Source organism: Anopheles nili, chromosome X (genome assembly GCF_943737925.1).
Source record: "Anopheles nili chromosome X, idAnoNiliSN_F5_01, whole genome shotgun sequence".
NCBI classification, from domain to species: domain Eukaryota; kingdom Metazoa; phylum Arthropoda; class Insecta; order Diptera; family Culicidae; genus Anopheles; species Anopheles nili.
The window spans coordinates 2,897,240-2,916,825 of NC_071293.1; the positions used below are offsets into that span (position 1 = coordinate 2,897,240).

The following is a 19,586-nucleotide window of genomic DNA, read 5'->3' on the forward strand; positions in this document are numbered from 1 at the left end:
TGAATTAAAAACCTACCTACAAAATGAAAAAAATGCAAAATAAACTCTAATTTTTAAAATTGAAAAGAATCTATGGCTAAAAATTGAAACTAGGAGACATAAAATCGAAAACAGTACGACTAAAGAATAGACTTATAACTAAAATGCATGATACACTAAGAAAAGCTTCAATATGAAACAATGTTCAATGTGTTGGCATATTCATTTATATCCCCAATAAAACAATCTCGCAATGGGTTTAACATAATATATGTTATAATATATGATTTTCAATTCTCATGATCACGTTTTCACGTTACGATCTATGTATCAAAACTAGCTAAATATGAGGAAAAACATTCGCTTAAATAACCATATTTTCATATTAACTATAAAATAGCCTATTTTTATTCATTTCGTTCCAAATGTTTTTGAAACATTATATTTAAAAAAATATTCATATACATGGTTTGAAACTATAGTTAAACGTTGTTAGAATCAAAAATAAATTGATTTTAAACCTCGTAGTTGAATAGAGCTTGTAGTAAACAGTACCATACTATGAAGGATTAGTAAACGAATGAAGCTACAAATACCACAAATATCGTAGTGAGAAGAAAGAAACTTCAATTTGAATAGCAATTGAATGTCCTCAAAAAAACATCCCATTATCTGCCACTTTTCGTATTTGGCTTTCCGGGGGACGAGACACTAAAGCCTTCGAAACGGTCAAAATGCTAAATTTAAACAAAAATGACCTCAAAAGACTCCCCCCTCCCTCCCGCCTCCAACACCAATCTGAATCACCCGCGATCATCCCGCCTCCGATCCGATCGATCGGAAAAGCGGAAAACTCCACGCCGGCATTACAAAAACTCCCTCGCGTCCGATCCACTCAGGCTCAGTCCCGGTGGTTTCCCAGCGCTTTCGAAAATAGCTTTTAATTCTCTCCTCCCCGCGCTCCATGCACCATCCCCCACACATAACCTTCCTCTACTACTTCTGCTGCATAATGTTTTAATTAAAAAGCTCCCCAGCGGGGTTTTCCGGGAGGCGCACTTCAATGCCACCGAGTCGCGCAGGGGCTCGCCGTTTGAAGTGGCCGGACCGACCACTCGGGTCAGAAAATAGTTCAATCAGTGGCGCACAAACTAGGTGCCCTTCACCTGTCGCCTCACCCCACCTACAGGCTCCCACGGCGGTCCATTGGCACTGGGCCCGGGAAAAGGAAAAATAACCACCGAACAGGGCGAAGGATTTGGGTGCGGAAGCTAGGCTGGTTAGCAGAGAAGAAAAGATTCCGACTCTGCAGTGGCTTCTTGCTTCTTGCCTCTGGTCTTCACACACCTTCCCTCCAAAAACCGGAACTCCCCCTGCGAGCCTTCCTACACGAGATGTTTACAGAGCGATCGGAGCCACATCTTCGAGGGAGAAAGGTTAGTAACGCTTTCGGGGCTCGAAACAGGACGAAACGGATGCAACCTCGCTGTCATCTCACATACACACACATACACACACCCCGGAAAAGAGGGCCATTTTTGGGCATCTATGTAGGGAATGCGAGAATGCACCACGAAAAGGAAGGTAGCTGCACCTAAGCGCACATAACGCAAGGACTTCGGTAAATAATGGACCTACATTGTAAATTATCATTCCGCGCGCGCAAACACCTGCAAGCCCGGAGCGTGGTTCCGGAAAAACCCGAGGGTAACAAAGGATTTCAACGACGGCGTCGACGACAACAGGAGCAGCACTCATGTTCCTCGCGTGTAGGTCTACTAGACCTCCGAGATAGTGCATGTCCGGTGACGGAAGGGCACTCACGGACGAAGCTTTCCAAATTTTGTTCGCTTTCAATCTTTATTTACTTTCCTTTTTTTTGCTTGCTCCTAGATACTAAGGGTGCCTTGGACTATGTACGACATAAGCACTCACATAAACGGCATATAGGGCCCGTTCCGCCCACATACCTGGTAGATAACTGCCCAGTCGGTAAGTCCATTTACATCGCTTGGTTCAGTCGCAACGATCGCCTCTCGAACGCGGTATATAAACGCACGCATTATGTACGATGAGTGTGCCTTTGTACTGCCATATAAGCGCCCCGAAATGCACCCGAACCAATGTGCCTTATATGCCACATATATATAAAGGACCCACGTCCCAAAGCCGGCAGATCCGAAGGATCACAAACCGAACAGCAGTACATCGATCACGGAACGCGAGTGCTCCTTTTATTTCCCGAAACATGAAACAAGCGGCTTTATATACCGCATATCCAAAGCCAATGCACATATGTATCGTGTCCTTATGTGCAAACTCCCCCACGACGCAGGAGCTTTCGCTGCACTCGAACGTCCGTTTGACGGTCCTTCTTTTAGGATGTGTTTTTTTTTCTCCCCCCGGTGAGAGAAAAGCTCTCCAAGAGCACTCTCTCTCGCGCTTTCGCTGTTAAAGGATGTGGGGGTCACTCTGGCGATAGACCCCCTCCCCCCCCCCCCCCATTCCCCTCATTCCACCCACCCCGTGAGAGCTGAGTTCTCTTCTCTCACTTGTTCGCTCTCTCTCTTTCTCTCACTTGCTGTCTCACATTCGCGCACACACTCACCCACACACGTGAGCAAACGGGCGCGTCTCGTCCTTCCGCAAACCCGTGGAAAAGAAGGGGAGGCCATCGCCACTCCGACGGGATATCCTCGCTGCAGCACACACCCACACACGTGCAGCTGCAAAAGGGACACACTCACCCGGTCGGAGCCGACCGACTGACCGACCGACGGTGGCGCTCTCTCCTACACACTGTTGATGCATTGCGTCATTGCGCTTTCGGGGCTGTGTGTGTGCGTGCGGGACCTTTCTCCAGAGAGAGAGAGAGAGAGAGAGAGAGTGAGAGCGTGTGTACGCATGCCAAGCTGCGCGAAAGAGAGAGAGAGAGAGAGGCTCTCGAGTGCAGTTGCATCCAAAGTGGGCCACGTGCAGGACGGGGTTGTGGCGTGTCTGAAGCAAGGCGGCCCTTAGGGGTGGAAGAGAGAGAGTGTGTGTAGGGTGGAAGGAGGAAGGGACGGGGGGTGAGGTGCACACGCGCGCGCGCGCGCGCTCTTATGCTGGCTCGGTAAACTAGGTCAGACATGACCTTGACAATGGTTTTTGGCGTGTGGCGTCGATGGTTGCGGTGTGCGCTGTCTGCCCACTGGTGCGAGTGACACCAAGCGCATTATGAGAGCCAAATGAGTGAGCGAGAGAGAGAGAGATTGAAAAAGAAAGCAAGGGTGGCCACTGGTGGGGGGAGGGGGGTGGGGGGTGTGCAATAAATACACACAAAGGACACCCGGAAGGAGACGCGCGAGTTAGAATGAGAGCGACGCTCGAGGTCTCATGGAAGTAGGTGTAGGTGTAGAGTGCTGGTGTAGGTGAAAGCAGGCATCCTGTGGCGTCCCAAAAATTGCCACCCCCCCCCCCCCACCCATCCCACCCCTTGCACGTGCATCCAACGAGAGCCGTCTGTCTACCGCTCAGGACCTGAGTGGACACACATGACACACTTTATTACATGGCACTGGCTGCGTCCTGTGGTGTGCAATTTTATCTGGCATCGATCCGGCGCGTTGCGTTGCGTTGACGGTGCGTGCGTGGGTGTGTGTGCATGTGGTGGCGATATTTATTTTTTGGTTTCCGATGCACTCCAGAAATGCACAAACTGCCCATAACTCAAATATTGAGGTTACGCGTTAAAAGCCATCCGCCCGCAACGTGCGGACGAGCTGCCGCGTAATTAGCTTGCGATTAATCCTTTTTCGGGGAAATGTGCAAGGATGCGTTGGCTCTTGGTGTGACGCGTTGTTGCTCCAATACTTGCGTTTGACGCACGATTGCTGATGGATTTATTCCATTAAAGTGATGAGAGCAAACAAGGAGTGTGATTTCGATCCTGCAAAAACTTTAAAGTAGAAATCAGTTCGAAATATGCTTTAAATGGCATGTCAAGCAAAAAACAGCTCTATTGCAGATGGAAATTGTTGATGTATAGAAGCAAAAACCACATGTATGAACTTTGTTACTGTTTGACAGCTGCTTTAGTGGGAAACCCTGTTCAAACATATGTGATATACTGTGCAGAATATCAGAGTATATGAATTTGAGCTATTCTGGAGTATGTTCAATAGATTTATAAAGATACTTTATAGAAATAAAGCGTTTGGAATGCCTTTAAGATATTTTTTACCTATAATGCAATCAATATTCTTGTATTTGAACAATCATCGAGAGCCAATCGTCTGAAAAAACTCAAAAGCAACACCTTTCCTTTCATCTGCAGTTGCGGTCATACAACATTCGTTGCCAATTCCCAAACGTCGAACTTCATTATGTCGCATTATAATTGCAAAAACTCTGGTTTTCTCCCACCTTCGAGCAGCATAACTTACCTTTCTGCTGGCAAATACGATCGCGAGGACGCATCCCACGGGATGTTTGTGTTGGAGCCGTTCCCCACCGCGAAAGGGAATTAAAAGAAAGAAAAAACCCACAGTATAAAAGTAGCATCCTGTCAAAGGCCTCTCCTGTGCTGATTTATAACTTTGCCTCCGGTACGGCTCTAGGTACGATTAATGCAGCTTGAGCTGGAGTTTGGGTACTTCTGGTCGTCAAAGATGCCTCGCTGGAGATACCGACCCAGGTGATGTTCCCCATCGGCAGCTGCGGGTTGGGAATTGGAGGATGAATGTGAAAAAATTAACATGCATAACCGTGGCTCAAACTTTTCCAAGGCACCCGTGCGGGTTGGCGAAAAGATAGCGAGGAAAAAAAATTTGAACATCCCCTCGTTATCGCCCGTGGACAGGTGGATGGCAGTTGATTAATGCAACGTTTCTGTCCCACCTCATTTGCACCTAGATGTTCGGTAGAATAGAGCCCCAAATCTAATTAAAATAAAATTAAACCATTGCCTCACGTAATTAATCCATGTCGCATGTCATTCATCGACGTGCCTGATCCAAGAACAGCCAGAGCTTGGTTTAATCTCCTACAGCAGAAGACCTCTCTAGAGATCTCCTCCCAGCAACCGTAATGGTTCGCGCTTGTAGAAGGTAATTATGAGCTCTTTCCAATTTCTGACAACATTCCGAGAATTAGTCATCCATTTTGCACGAAGAAACACACCTGATAATTTGCTGGTTGTTCTTCAGTCAGCCGCGATATGAAAGCGTTTCTACCCAGAGAACCAATAGCGGTGCAGGTCTGAGGATGGGCGATAATTATATCCCCTAGGCGGATCGGATCATACATTTAGCACGTATGCAGCGCTTCCTATTCCCGACTTATTGTACTAATTTGTTGACAACGGTGCGTTTAACCACGCGCGCACTACATTGTATCGGCGTAATTAATTCGAATCCTCGTGGTGCGTATCGATGCGTGTCGATTTCCCAGCATTACCCCTGTTTGTATGGGGGGTAGAAATGTGAACAAACGGTCGGGTTATGCTTATTGAAACACCCAACGACTCTACGCTCTCCACCTGATGAACGTGCTGCATTCCGGTACTGGTGCTTAAACGGAACATAAGTGCGAAATTTACGCTTGTATAATGACTTCTGATTGTTTTCAGGTCACCGATCGTAAATTTCGAGCATGGCTGGTTAGTATCTAATAAGCGCTCCTGATTCTAGCTGATTATCGTGTTTCTTAATTAAATTATAATGTTTCATGAGACGAAAATTGTCCCGTAGCTTTCGTTATATAAGACAAAAATAAAACAATGAATGGGTTTCATAAAATGTAAGATAACCAGTTTATTATGCGATGCTTCTTATTACAAGAACATATCTACTCGATTTACTTAAGAGGATATTTTATCAAATCTAAAATTGCTACATTTCGTTTAAAAGCTTTTTTCAACTAATTTTACTTCCATAAATGTTGGTTGAGGAAATAGTATACACATCGAGAAAAACTATTGCACAAAGAACATTTTTTTCCTAGACAACAGATCTATAAATACTTAAAATAAAGATACAGTATAAAATCCACAAACATCTAAAATGTTAAGTGAACCTACCCCTGCGTTAATTTTAAACTGAATTCAAACCTTCTTAAATATTTTTAAACCTATAGTACCATGTACTATAGACTAACATTTCGGTAAAGTTTCGTACAATACAAAAGATACTTTCTTTCCGTAGATCAGTATTTCATATTAAAAATCTACAAAGCGTTTGGTTGCGTGGATACTTTCAGGAGCAGATTTTAACTAAAAGATCAGTTTAAATTAAGCATTTATTACGAATGGTTCCGATAATTATAATTTATGAATTTCATAGCAATATCGCAACTATACTAGACATCGCGCTAAAAATCACCCCATTATAGTTTAACAATTTCGTAGATCAAGAACCTCCTGAAATGTACAATGTTAGCTTAAAAAGTTACCGTACTGAAACCAGTCGTCCTCGTTTTGAAACACTTTTATGATGGTTTGAATGTGACATCAAAAAATAATTCCAAGCTTTTGCACTCTTTTGCAAATCCGCCCACAGTCAGTTGCGCCTCGTGCTTGGCTCCCACCATTTGCAGCTCATTCAAATCAGAGAAACACACCTCACTGACGACCTATTCAGGTGTTCACGAGCTCCAGCTTTAAGCATCTCATCAAACAAACGTGGACCCACAAAGTGCCATTTTTGCATCCCCAGGATGCCAGGATCTCTACCCGTATGCATCATAAAACTCAACCACTAGAAACGCGTCCTGTCGCAAGTCGAGTGTCGAAACGTCAAGGATCAATTTACGCCTTTGGCGGTAGCGGTTTTTGCGTCATATATACATATTAAAAATTACCACCAGGAAGCTTGGCTGAGGTTGGCTTTCGAGTTGCGGCTTCTTTGTTCCGAAATGCAGCATGAATTTTTTCTACCATACCCCTTTTTTTGGGGTTCCGGAGCCCCAAAGTGCCTAGTTTTCCTCCCTGCCGGTTGCTTCACCACCTCCTACACCTTCATCAAAGCTGAAAGCAGAGGATAGGCGAGAGTTCATTGTGATATGGCCCTGAGAGAAGTGCACAAAAATGCATTGATTTATTCCCAATCCTGTGCGGCTTTGTCAAGCTCCAGCACTTACGTAACCTTTGGTGGGTACTTCGGCGTCCATCCCCAATTTCCAGCGTGGTCCGTAGCGTGCGAGGAGGGAAAACAGGGCTCAGAATTTTCCGAAGCCAGTGGCCTATTCGGACTCACGACTCGGTGAACGAACATCCACGAACGTCATTGTGGTGACGCGACGGTTACATACGAAAGGCCGCCCTCAGCGCCATCGTAGCTCCGCCTGGACGATTTTCCATGGGATACAGGGCCACCGGAAGGTAGTCGTTGAAGGGGGGTAAAGGGGACGGTGGCCCAGGAAAAGGGTGCGAGTTGCCCAAAGTCGACCTCCACCACGTAAGCTTACTGGCTCGGCGTTACAAATGATACCGGCTGGGATGGTACATGGCCCGCCCGGGAAATGGGGGCTGCACCTTCGCGTGAAAAGGGCACACACACACACACATACCCACACACACCCATGCACATGAGGCCAAAAAAGGATGTGCCCACCTCAGGGTACCCGAGAACTGTCGGAACGCGTTCCGATTCGTCGAGCGGTCGAGTCTGCGCATTGCATTATGTGGAGTCCCGAATAGGGCGCTGTCGAATAGGCGTCGGATCGTGTCCTTGGGTGTCCTCCCCCGCCCTTAGGGGAGGAGTCGACACCCCCTAGGCTTACTATATGGTGTACTTTTCCTGCCAGCGTGCCAGCGGAGGTTTGTTTTGGCGCTCGAAGCTTCACTCGCGGTGGGTCACGAACCGGTGTACATGGCATCCGTTTGCGTTGGTACATAGCGTACACGTGGGCTACAACAAAGGCAAACCTCGTTTTGGGGCTTGATTTTGAGCGATCGAATTCCACAGCCTGCCGGGAATGTGCGCGCCCTCGAGAAGGCCTTAGTCCCGGAAGATGGCAGGCAGAATGAATGGATTCACATTCCGGCTAATAAGCGAACTAACGACGGATTGATGGACGGTGTTGGTTCGTGCGCTAATGCGCTGGCCTCGGTGTCACCTAACGTGTCTTCATAAATTGTGCACATCCGAAGCGGTCCCAAATTGCTCCGTCTGACTTGGCGGATGGTAAACATCTATATGCAAGCTATTGGGTCTCGAATGCGTTCATTAATGGAGCTTATTCGTTTCGGGCACGGTGCCTAGACAACTATACATCAATTTTGGGTATATCTCACGATGTTCACCTATTCAAGGTTTTAACTATTTTAGTTTGCGTAGCACTACAAGCTGATTGGCAAATAAACTTCCTTCCAAAAGTCTTTCTGGCTAAAATATGCATGCTCTTCGAAGGCATATCCATCCATCTTATTCATCGGCATACTCTAATTGAACGACAACCTGCACGTGGTTAGGAGCCAGTATCACGATAATTAATTATTGCACCCTTGTTTAAGGATAATATTGGTAAATTTTACACCAAATTTTAGGGTTGCGATTATATATACATTAGACAACCAATACCCAAAGTACGATAAGAAACCATAACGATTATCCATATATAATAATTTCCCTTACGGATATTGTTTCTATCGTTCTTTCCACGATATTGGTGAGGGATATCAGCTGAATTTATTAAACAGATTTTAAAGAAAAGTATCAATCAGCCAATCAAGTAAGTAAGTAAGTATCAATCAGCCTTATTAGTTTTATCAATATATACAAAATCTTTCACAGGAGTATTAGGTTTTAAATAATTTGATGGTCCATTTTTTTTGTTTATATATTGCACATTTTTTTATTATATATTGCATGAATAATTTCAGCGAACAAAGAACACTAATTTACCAGAAAGATTCATTTCTTTCATTACGCTACTCTATAAACTTGCAAAAAAAGATTCTTGGAAGGTATTGATAGCTATTTGCCATTGCCTGCAATACTTTTTTTATGAAAACCATTTAATCCGCAAAGCAAACACCGATCGAAATGCAATAAACATCCAATTATTAGCACAGAGAAGAAAAATCCCCAGCCCGACGGATAAACATCCAATAAATGTGCCAGATAAAGCGCTTTCATCGCCTACGTGATGGCTGATTGAAAAATTCACAATTTCCGAAGCACCGCAGTGCACCTTTGCCCACCCACTCTTGATGCTCGAGCCGCGCATCCTCTGATCAGATAGAGGTAAGATGCTTTGCTTTGGCTTCCATCACCATAAACCAATTTTAACGCTCCAGGAAAGTATTTCTACAGTTCGTGTTTTCGTTTCTTCCTAGCCGGGTTTATCTGGGATTGAAAGTTGTCAGAGGATGGGTGTACGTTGTATCCATTTATAAGTTTTTTTTTTTAATTTAAATCCATTTATCAGCCTTACACGAAGCTGTTCAAGAGATTGCTCGTCTTTGAATTTCTGTATCGTATAAATTGATGACTGATAAATTATGTTAGTGGAAATAGGTGCATTGTTTAAGAAAAATAACAGCTCTTCAGAGATCGATAAATTTGGCATAATTACGCTGTTGAATACGATACTCTTAAGTTTCGCTATCATATGAAAACTAAATCATATGACTGATAATAGTCTAATGTAGTTATGTTAAGTCTTTTTGATTTATTACAATTTTAAACTTGCATCAACGGTGCGGCTGAAAAAATCATTTCTAGGAAGCGCAAAAAGGACGAAGCGTCGGTTGATTTCAAATCAAATTGTTATAGTTTGGATCCCCCAACGGAAGAGGTCGCTAGTGTGATTTCGTCACGTGACGACGATTTTGATCATGATAAATAATCGTGAGCTTTGAACTTGCCTTGTAGCTGGTACATATTAAGTAAAATGCTAGCTGCATAACCTTAACTATGATTTGATTAAAATTAAAAGAATTTGTGTCAAAATAATGGTTGTAATTAGTGAGAATAATGTGAGCAATTGTTAACACTTTCAAATGACATACACTAATCCATGATATGGAACAAAGTGACATGTGTTATAATGAAAAGCCAGAACGCTTAGCTGTACACGTAATCACCTTCTTTCATTCCACATCAAAACAAAAGATAAGGCATTAGGTTTCATAATGCCATATAGCGTGATAGAATAACAGAAAGATGGAGAAATGACCTCGTATAGGAAACGTTTATAGTCTTTTGCGAACGTCGCAATTGATATTTGTTTTACCCATAGCTGATCCGTGTGTAGTTCTATCAAGCTTTTGTCTGTATATTTATTCCAAAGTATTCTTCTTGAACGTATTTAATATTACTGCCTCAAGCAGCTTTACAATATATGCTCGGCATTTATTCTGCAATCGTAAAGGTGAAGTTTTCAATGTGCAACTATAAACACAAGTGGGTCATCGTAATGCCCAACGTCAGCGTGGAGCAAGAGCACGTATGAAACAAGAAGAGTAAAATAAACAAACAAAAACGGGTGAGTAATTTTATGAAAATTATAAAAGAAAAGCATTTCAAAATCCAGCGACAAACTCCCAAAACTTATAGCAGGCAACAAATAGAACAACCTAAGAAGGGCTGCCGAATCCGACCACAATTCCGGTGTAACTCCCGTGCAGTGGATGGTTCGGCTGCACCACCGACGCACAACGAAGAAAACCAAGAAGAAGTAAAGCCTGTTAAAATTCTACGTACGTAGCGTGGACAGCCCCGACTCGTCGTCGCCGAGTTTGGCCAGCGAATATGTAAAACAAAAATCGCACGGCCAGCTCCGCCAGTCACACGCACTGCGATCGGTGGAGCACGAGCCTGCAACCATGACGGCCCCGCTTAAATACAGTGCCATAAAATCGCCATCACCGCCGACGAAAACCGTCGTAAATCCGTACGTGGTGGCGGCCGTACTGCTGTTGTTCTTGACTGCCGTCTGGCTCAGCTATGGCGGCAGCAAGAATGCTGGCGGCGAGCGGTTATCACTCGATTTGGCCGACATCCCGCAGGTAGTCCTGGATAAGGATGCGGAGCTGGCGAGGGCCCGCAACCGGAACTGCTCCTACTGGGACTGTTTCAACGTGTACAGGTGCGGACAGCGCATGGTCGCGGGTGCGGGTGACTACGTCGATAACAGCGACGACGACGAGCAACGGGAGCGCATATCGATCTACGTCTACCCGCTAAAAGAGTATCTCGATGCGGGCAGCAAGCAGCCGGCTTTTCAGCTGTCGCGGGAGTTTTACCGAATCGTGCAAACCATCGTCGACAGCCCGTACTACACCGCTAACCCCAATGAGGCCTGCCTGTTCATGCCAACTCTAGACACGCTTAACCAGAATCGAATCGATACAACGCTGGTCGGAAAGGCGCTCGCCTCACTGCCTCAGTAAGTCGCTTCACTTGCCTGCCGAAGCTGTGAATGAATTGTTTTTCTATGCCTCTATTGCTCTTGCTTTTTATTTGGGGACAGCTGGGAAAACGGGGAGAATCATCTCATTTTCAACTTCATTGCCGGTTCCAAGCCAGACTACAGTACAGTGCTGGACGTGAACACGGACCGTGCCATCATCATCGGGGCCGGCTTCGACAGCTGGACGTTCCGAACCGACTTTGACGTGGCCGCACCGATGTACAGCCCAGTACTCGAGCGCCATCGCACGCTTCGAGAGAGCCGTCGACAGGATACGGCCGTTCTGCTCGTATCCTCCCAGCTGAACATATTCCCGCGGCAATTTCGCATCCTGCAGGAACTGACGTACGAATACCCAAATGAAGTGCTACTGCTGCAGCGCTGTCCTTCCTCAACGGCGAAGACGGACGAGGCCCTCGACGTGCTGGGACAATTTTCGGAAGATCCGAGATCGCGAGCTCCCGATCGTCCTGGCGTCGGCAGCGAACAGGACATTCGGTGTAACTTTCCCCATGGCAACGAGTACGAGTATCCGGAAGTGCTAGCAACCGGTACGTTCTGTTTAATCGCACGTGGAGTGCGGCTTGGGCAACCGACACTGCTAGAAGCAATGGCAGCCGGTTGCATTCCGATCGTGATGGCGGACAACTACGTGCTGCCGTTCAGCGACATCCTTGACTGGGATCTGTTGGCTATCCGCATATACGAGAGCAACCTACATGCGGTCGTACAGGTGTTGCGAGCCGTCTCGATGGAGCGGATTCACGAGATGCAAGCACAGGGCCGGTACGTGTACGAGCGGTACTTCGCATCACTTGAAAAGATTGTCCTTACCGCTCTTGATCAGCTAAACGATCGTATCTTCCCGCACTTGAGTCGGACATACCCGCACTGGAACATGGGACCAGAACGCCGGGCAACGCAGAACCCGCTCTTCCTGCCGCTGATCGCCCCGAAAGCGCAGGGCTTCACCGCTGTCATCCTCACGTACGACCGGCTTGAAAGCCTATATATACTGATCCAGAAGTTGGCAACTGTGCCGTCGCTGCAGAAGATACTGGTCGTGTGGAACAATCAGCGAAAGTCACCGCCCCATCCGTCCCTCTTTCCGAAGGTCGGTAAACCGCTCAAAATCATCCAGACGGCGGCAAACAGGCTCTCGAACCGGTTCTACCCATACGAGGAGATCGAAACCGAAGCAATCCTTACGATTGACGACGACATCGTGATGCTGACAGCGGACGAGCTCGACTTCGGTTACGAGGTGTGGCGCGAGTATCCAGACCGGATCGTTGGCTTCCCAAGCCGGACGCACGTCTGGGACAACGGAACCGGCCGGTGGCGATACGAATCAGAGTGGACGAACCAGATCTCGATGGTGCTGACCGGGGCCGCCTTCCACCACAAGTACTGGAGCTACATGTACACGAACGCGATGCCAGGCAACATCAAGGAGTGGGTGGATGAGCACATGAACTGCGAGGACATCGCGATGAACTTCCTAGTCAGTAACATCACAAACAAGCCACCGATCAAGGTGGCGCCGCGGAAGAAGTTCAAGTGTCCGGAGTGCACGAATAACGAGATGTTGTCCGCCGACCTTAACCACATGACGGAGCGATCCGCTTGCATCAACCGGTTCGCGGAGATCTACGGTACGATGCCGCTGCGAACAGTCGAGTTCCGGGCCGATCCGGTGCTGTTTAAGGACAATTTCCCCGAGAAGCTGAAGCGCTTCAACGACATCGGCAGCCTGTAAAGCACACGCGTGCAACATCCTGAAATTTGATTCTCATTATTTTCACGTGAACGCCTGAACATAATGCATCAAGTAACGTTTTTAACATACCATTCGCCATTAGTAACGTCGTCGTACACCAGTGGCACAGCGAGTCATTCCAAGAATTAGCTAAAACACCGATAAGTCCCAAACCCTCCAGGACATCGACAATCGAAAGAAAACGATTTTTGCAACCCAATCAACGAGTCAACCCGAGCGAATGATCTTCAGATCAAACTCAGCGACCGATAGTGCTTCGAGCCTCAAACAGTAAATGCATCAGACAACTGCACAGCTATTCAATCAACGAGTCAACCAGTCCGTGATGGTCTTTTGGGCCGCCCACAACGTTAAAAGGGACTTGATCGACGCTATTTGAAATTGAGCGTTGCTGCATCGGTCAAAGGAACCGGAGTGTTGTTCGAAAACCTACGGAAATGCACAAAGCAACGTTTTTAGCGTAGCATCGCCAAAGGAAAAGTCGTCGACGTTCCGTTCCCGAATATTCACGACCTCGACGTTCGAGAGAAAACGATATTTATAACTCTACAAACGAGTTAACAGGAATAATTCATCAAACGAGCAAACTAAGTAAACTCTGAGATTCCCAAAAAAAGGGTCCAGGAGGATGAAAGACCTCAGGCACAAATCCATTGTGTTGGTCAACAGAAATAATTCGAGCAAACTAGTTATATCTTTCATGTTAAATGGTTCAACAACCATTGTACGGTCAAGGACTGCCTTGATGGATCAGTTGAAATATGAGCCTGAAACCATTCGTGTGTTTATTCTACATGCTATGCTTTTGACTATCAAGTCCCCCCGAGCAAATTAAGTAAACCTTCGAAAGGATCCCGAGAATCACGGCCTCGAACACAAAAGCATGGCATTAACTTCTAACTGTCTGGTGTAATCAAATGGATTGAAGCTATCAGGAATATTTCATCCCACGTGCAATTTCAGTAAATTCAAAGATTCCCTCCAAATTATCACGGAGCATCAATAACCTCGGTCACAAACGTGTCGTGTTGGCTATTCAACATATCGGCGCAAAATCAAACCGCTTGAAGCCAATAGATATATATCATACTACGAGCAAATTAAGTAGACTTCGAGAATCCCTCAAAAGGATCACGAGCATCGAAGACCTCGGACACAAAAGCATCGTGTTAGCTTCAAAGTGTCCAGCATAATCAAGTCACTTGAAACACCGTCGCGAGATTACCATTGAGCAGAAGTCTCCAATAGGATGACTTCCAATGCGGCCCATGGAGATTATATAATTTTAACTGTAATGGAATATTCCTTACATTTTTAGGTATTTTGCCTAAAGAAACCAAAGTAAAGCCAATAGTTGAGATTATCTCTTAAACCCACAGAAAATCGTGGATTAGATGTACACATTTAAACGAACGTGGCGTGCAATCGGAACGTCATTGCATGCGGCGCGAATATTCCACATCTGTGGTGTTTTTATTTTTTTCATGAAATACGGTGCGTAGAGCAACAAGATTGGAGATCCATGGCGTATACTGTCCGTTACCTCATGGAACCTTCACACGTCCTATTGCAAAAGCGTCCCTTTTTTTAATCCGGCCCGCTTGAAGATTTTTTTAATGTACACCAATCCGCGAGCCCAAATGAGATTGACATCGCTGCCGCACGGTATGCGGGTGAACAAGTGCAATAAGCGGAGACAGAAATACGTAACCATCATGTAATAGTCTTTATGGGACGATATGCGGTGTCTTAATAAAGACATGTTTCCGATACAGCTAGAAATTGTTTCACTTTATTTTCTTATATGTTTACAATTTGTATTTTTACAACACATTTTAATCGTCATCCTCATCACTGGACTCCTTCAACCATCCCACCAGCTCGTCAAGGGTCGATTTAATCGTTTCGTCTTCGATCTCGTCGTACCACTTGATGATGACATCCTCCTCCAATAGCTCCTGTTCGTACAAATAATGCACCAGCTGAGGAATCTTCGCCCGAATCGTATCACTCGTCTCGCACGTATCCTCGATCGCTTTCAGGCAGTCCATCATGGCGGTTTTATTGCGGATATAGTTTCGGAACACGAGACCGAAGTAGGCTAGAAGCCGGCGCAGCATGCCCACCGTATTCTTCGCCACGCCGTCCTGCTGCAGCATAATTTGCAGCATCGCCTTCACGACATAGTAGTTCACCTCGCACAGCGCCATGTTATAAGCGTAGCGGGACGAATTGACCTCGAGTATCAGGTACTCGGCGTTTGTCTTTTCGGTGTAACCGCGCAATAGCGACTCAAGCACCTCAGAGAAGAAGATGTTGGCGTCATCCAGTATCGGGGACGGCGGTTTGACCTGTTCCTCAACGTCCGAGTCCATGCTGGTGTCGGATTGATTATGCAAAGGCAGCGGTGCAATCGTAACCGGTGGGTTCGGATCCTCGGGCATTTCAGGCGCGTCCGAATCATCGTCCGATTCCTCCTCCTCGATTGGCACGGTGTATGCCCGTTCGAAGATCTTGTCCGAATCTCCGCCCCACTCGTCTTCTGGTGGGTTTGCCTGCAGCAGTAACCCCTTGATTGATTTGCCAGCCGGAATCTCCACCCTCTCGCCAAGAACGGTCCCGGGACCGATATGACAGCCGTCACCCAGCTTCACAAACTTCCCGATGATGCAGTGATCGAGCACGCATCCGTCGCCGATGTCCGTGCCCTCCATCACAAAGCTGTGAGTGATGTTACAGTTCCGTCCCACACGACAATGTGGCCCAATGACCGATAATTCTATGGTCGAGTCCTTGACGTCACTTCTGTCCCCAATGACAACGTTGTCGTCCACCACGCTCGATCGGGTCACGGTGGCTTTCACGTGGATATACGCGTTGTTGTTACTGTACTCATATTGTTTGCTCAAGTTACCGATGCACATATCGGGCACCAATGGATACGTCCAGCGATTAATTACATCCAGACTGGCGAAATGGTAGCTCTGCCAGTTGTTTATCCGTAGACCGTAATCCTTGTCACCAGCCATCGTCACGTAGATGCGGCTATTCAGAATCTCCTCGTTGACCAGCACGCCCTCCAAGAAATCGTCCCGAGTTTGGAAGTCAAAGTTGTCCGCAAACAGCGGCAACGCCGCGTTACTGCACACCGCAATTTGCGGGTCGATGATGTCACGCCGCACATTTACTTCCCGGTTCCCGGTGAACACCCTCGCCGGCACCTGAATTTTGCGGTCTTTCGAGAGTACCCGTTGGTGGAAGAGCAGGCGCTTCGTTTTCGGCTCGATCGCAATCACTACCTCGTTGCCGCTACGTATCCGAGGGTGGGACTCCTTGTACACGACGGTCATGACAGTTCCGCGGTCGCGCTTCATCTGACGCTTATGCGCCTCCAACAGATCTCGAACGTTGATGTTGGTGAGACTGTCGACACCGAGTAGGAGCACATTTCCTCGAATCATGCGGCGTGCTTCCACATCACGCATCGCTTCCCCGATACACCTGCACGTTACGGAGCTGATGAACGTGATCGTCATGTTGATTGACCAGCTGCATTGCTCTTGCTGCCGTTGATGAACGAAACGTTTGATTTGGTCGGTTTTCTTGCAGCAGAATATGATCACCTCCTCGATGCCATGTTGGTTGAGGTTCTCCAGCGTATACTCGATCATGGGTACGTTCACGATCGGTAGCAGGGCCTGCAAATCAAAATCGGCCGGAGGATAAACGGTGCGGTTCTGGTTACGTGGCGTATCACCATCTTACCAGAGGCGTTGTGCCGGTGAACGGTTGGAAATTCTCATTGTACGAGTCGGCTATCACAATCGCCTGTCGGATTTCGGAGATCTCGTATTCCATATTTTAATTCAATCGCAAGAAACACCACGGCAATAGTTACAAATTGAAAACAAAATGCAGTATGCTGTGAATCCCTAGAATTATACTGTCATTTTGACATTTGAGCCATTCAGGGCTGCGTCCCTCATGTTTAGGTTATGGCCATACTTTCCTCGCCATCGATGGAGATTTAAAAATTCTGTTGATCTGTTATAATGTTACTAATCTCCAACATTATCAATGCATTCTCTGGATTGATTGATAAAAAATATTCTAATATAAGTAGTATATGTTCAGTTGCCATTTTTATCATAAATATGAAAAAGAAACGAGATTTAAAAATGTTATACAGTTTGTTAACGGTATGGCCAATAGCACGTGTTGCCGATATATTTCTTCGAAATCAAACACGAACTAGCGTCCAAGCCTTCTATAAAGTTCGATTTCTCATTTAATGGAATCAAATATAAAACCAGATTTTTTATTTATCCATCGATTCATCGAAATACAATTTTAAATGCCATGTTTCAGTTCCAAACGCCAGTCAAGATCAATTTTCAGTTTAGCTATTGATGACAGTATAGTGATACTGATATATTTTGAATCTTTACATTACACTACATAAGGATTTAAAGTAATATTATAGCAATACACTCCGGTGCACAGTTACCGTCATTGTATCAAGTCATGCGCAATCGATAGCTTCTTTCCCCGCAGTATTATGAGCTGATAGAGCATATGTCTAGTGACAGTAATTTCATAGCCACAATAGACGAGGATATACATTCCTACACCACCGTAAAATGGACCTTCCGAATAGCAGAAACGCCATCAACGACCCGAACCAATGTAGGCTCTGCATGCGAGTCTGTGACGACAACTTTCTGGAATGCATATTTTCAGACAAAGAGTATAGTATAGCTCACCAAATATTTGAATGCACCTCGATACGCGTGAGTACGGTAACATTCTGCCGGCAAGCCAAAACAACGGTTTTACTGCATGCGATAATTTCGTTGCAGGTTACGAAGCAGGACAATCTCACAAAGATTTGCAAGAACTGTGCCTCATTGCTTTTCATGACCACAGAATTCCGAAACGCTTGCTTCAAAACCAATCGACTACTTATGGAGGATTTCGTTATCCTGGAACTAGGCGATTGGGCTTCAGATAGCAATCAGCTGTTGCTCAAGGAATGTGAGAGCTTTATAGTGCGACACAAACAGCATGTCGATTATCTTTATGCCAGTATCGTCACCGATAGCGAACAGTACCTGGAAGGGTCGTTGGAGATTGGAACAGAACTTTTCGGAGGCGATAGTCAACAGCCGTTGGATAAGAAAAACATTCCCGAAAAGAATGTCCAAAGAAGCTCACCGGAGCCGCACGAGCGGCTAGAGCCTGGAGAGCCTGATCCGGAAATACTGATGGAAATCTCAAAATTTTTGGAAGAACAGACACCATGCCACGAAAGCGGGCCAGACTCCAGAGCCATGCTTGAAAATGACGATACAAAACACGTGATGCGAGGGAATAGATGCTGTGTGTGCTATACTTTAGGTTGTGCCTCGATTGAGCTAACAGAACATCAGCAAGATATGCTTCAAGCATGCAAGATCGATAAACCCAATCCGCTTACATGGCGGTCTTGTGAAGGCTGTTATTTGCTGCTGGACGTGATTGACAGTTTTCAAAAGACTATTGCAATCGCTCAGCGATTGTCCAAAGAAGAACTTGGCTTCTGTGATACACTCCCAATCGATAGTTTGATAGCTTTGGAAAAGTCTTTGCTTGAAAAGCTTAAGCTAAAGCAGCAGACGTGCACTCAGTTGCCTTCCGACGAATCACCCACGGACGGTAGCAAGGAGGAGTCAGCAATTGTAAGTAAAAAATCTTACAAACGTTCTAAGGTTACTTGTCACATTTGTGGGAAACAGTACGACAATTGGAAGCTACAAACGCATCTTAATGAGCACGAAAGTAGGTACAAACCTCATGAACCTGTAACAAATTATTTTATTTTGTTGTTGCTGACCTTTCAGATATTCGTCCTTACGTATGCGATCACGAAGGATGTAGCAGCACCTTTACCGGGCTGGTTCTCTTAAACCGCCACAAAAAGCTATGGCACACAGACTACTTTTACGCCACATGCGGCGTGTGTGGCAAGAAATGCAAAACCCAAGGTATTTACAAGACCCACATATCGTATCACGAGGAACCGAAGCTGCCGTGTACGGTTTGTGGCAAGCTGATGCGTAACAAGTAAGCTAGTTCGACTCCATCTAGCGGGTGGCGAAGTCACACAGGTGTATTTCAATTTTAGGCGAGCTATCTGGAAGCACATGAAAACCCACAGTAACGACCGGAAGCACGTGTGCACGATCTGCAACAAAAAGTTCACGATAGCGTACACGTTGCGAGTGCATATGCGAATCCACACCAACGACAAACCTTACCCTTGTGCCAAGTGTGATAAGCGGTTTCAGTACAAATGTCTGCTGAAAAACCATCAGCAAAAGTATCACAACGGAGACGACGCGAAATAAGACTGATTTGTGAAGGAAAGCAGAGATGCGCTTATTTATTTCCATTC

The 19,586-nt window shown here is 45.9% G+C and overlaps 3 protein-coding genes across 3 annotated transcripts; 2 read left to right on the forward strand and 1 right to left on the reverse strand.

The window, feature by feature from the left end:
* Positions 1-10,786: 10,786 nt before the first annotated feature.
* LOC128729321 (exostosin-2) lies at positions 10,787-14,753 on the forward strand. Its single transcript, XM_053822993.1, has 2 exons — positions 10,787-11,349; positions 11,434-14,753. Exons 1-2 carry the CDS (start codon positions 10,787-10,789, stop codon positions 13,130-13,132), a joined length of 2,262 nt encoding a protein of 753 aa, XP_053678968.1. The 3' UTR covers positions 13,133-14,753.
* A 169-nt stretch (positions 14,754-14,922) lies between these two features.
* LOC128728436 (translation initiation factor eIF-2B subunit epsilon) lies at positions 14,923-17,011 on the reverse strand. The gene is made up of 2 exons (XM_053822063.1): positions 16,919-17,011; positions 14,923-16,851 (listed from the first exon to the last, which is right to left on the reverse strand). Exons 1-2 carry the CDS (start codon positions 17,009-17,011, stop codon positions 14,989-14,991), a joined length of 1,956 nt encoding a protein of 651 aa, XP_053678038.1. The 3' UTR covers positions 14,923-14,988.
* A 782-nt stretch (positions 17,012-17,793) lies between these two features.
* LOC128729163 (zinc finger protein 772-like) lies at positions 17,794-19,539 on the forward strand. The gene is made up of 4 exons (XM_053822818.1): positions 17,794-17,943; positions 18,013-18,970; positions 19,033-19,255; positions 19,317-19,539. The coding sequence occupies exons 1-4, from the start codon at positions 17,794-17,796 to the stop codon at positions 19,537-19,539; spliced, it is 1,554 nt and encodes a 517-aa protein (XP_053678793.1).
* The last annotated feature ends 47 nt before the right edge of the window (positions 19,540-19,586 follow it).

Coding starts and splice junctions, on each gene's coding strand:
- LOC128729321 (XM_053822993.1), top strand. CDS start 10,787: ATGACGGCCCCGCTTAAATACAGTGCCATAAAATCGCCATCACCGCCG. Junction 11,350..11,433: donor GCGCTCGCCTCACTGCCTCA/GTAAGTCGCTTC, acceptor ATTTGGGGACAG/CTGGGAAAACGGGGAGAATC.
- LOC128728436 (XM_053822063.1), bottom strand. CDS start 17,011: ATGGAATACGAGATCTCCGAAATCCGACAGGCGATTGTGATAGCCGAC. Junction 16,852..16,918: donor TCACCGGCACAACGCCTCTG/GTAAGATGGTGA, acceptor TTTGATTTGCAG/GCCCTGCTACCGATCGTGAA.
- LOC128729163 (XM_053822818.1), top strand. CDS start 17,794: ATGGACCTTCCGAATAGCAGAAACGCCATCAACGACCCGAACCAATGT. Junction 17,944..18,012: donor TTGAATGCACCTCGATACGC/GTGAGTACGGTA, acceptor ATTTCGTTGCAG/GTTACGAAGCAGGACAATCT. Junction 19,256..19,316: donor GGCAAGCTGATGCGTAACAA/GTAAGCTAGTTC, acceptor TTTCAATTTTAG/GCGAGCTATCTGGAAGCACA.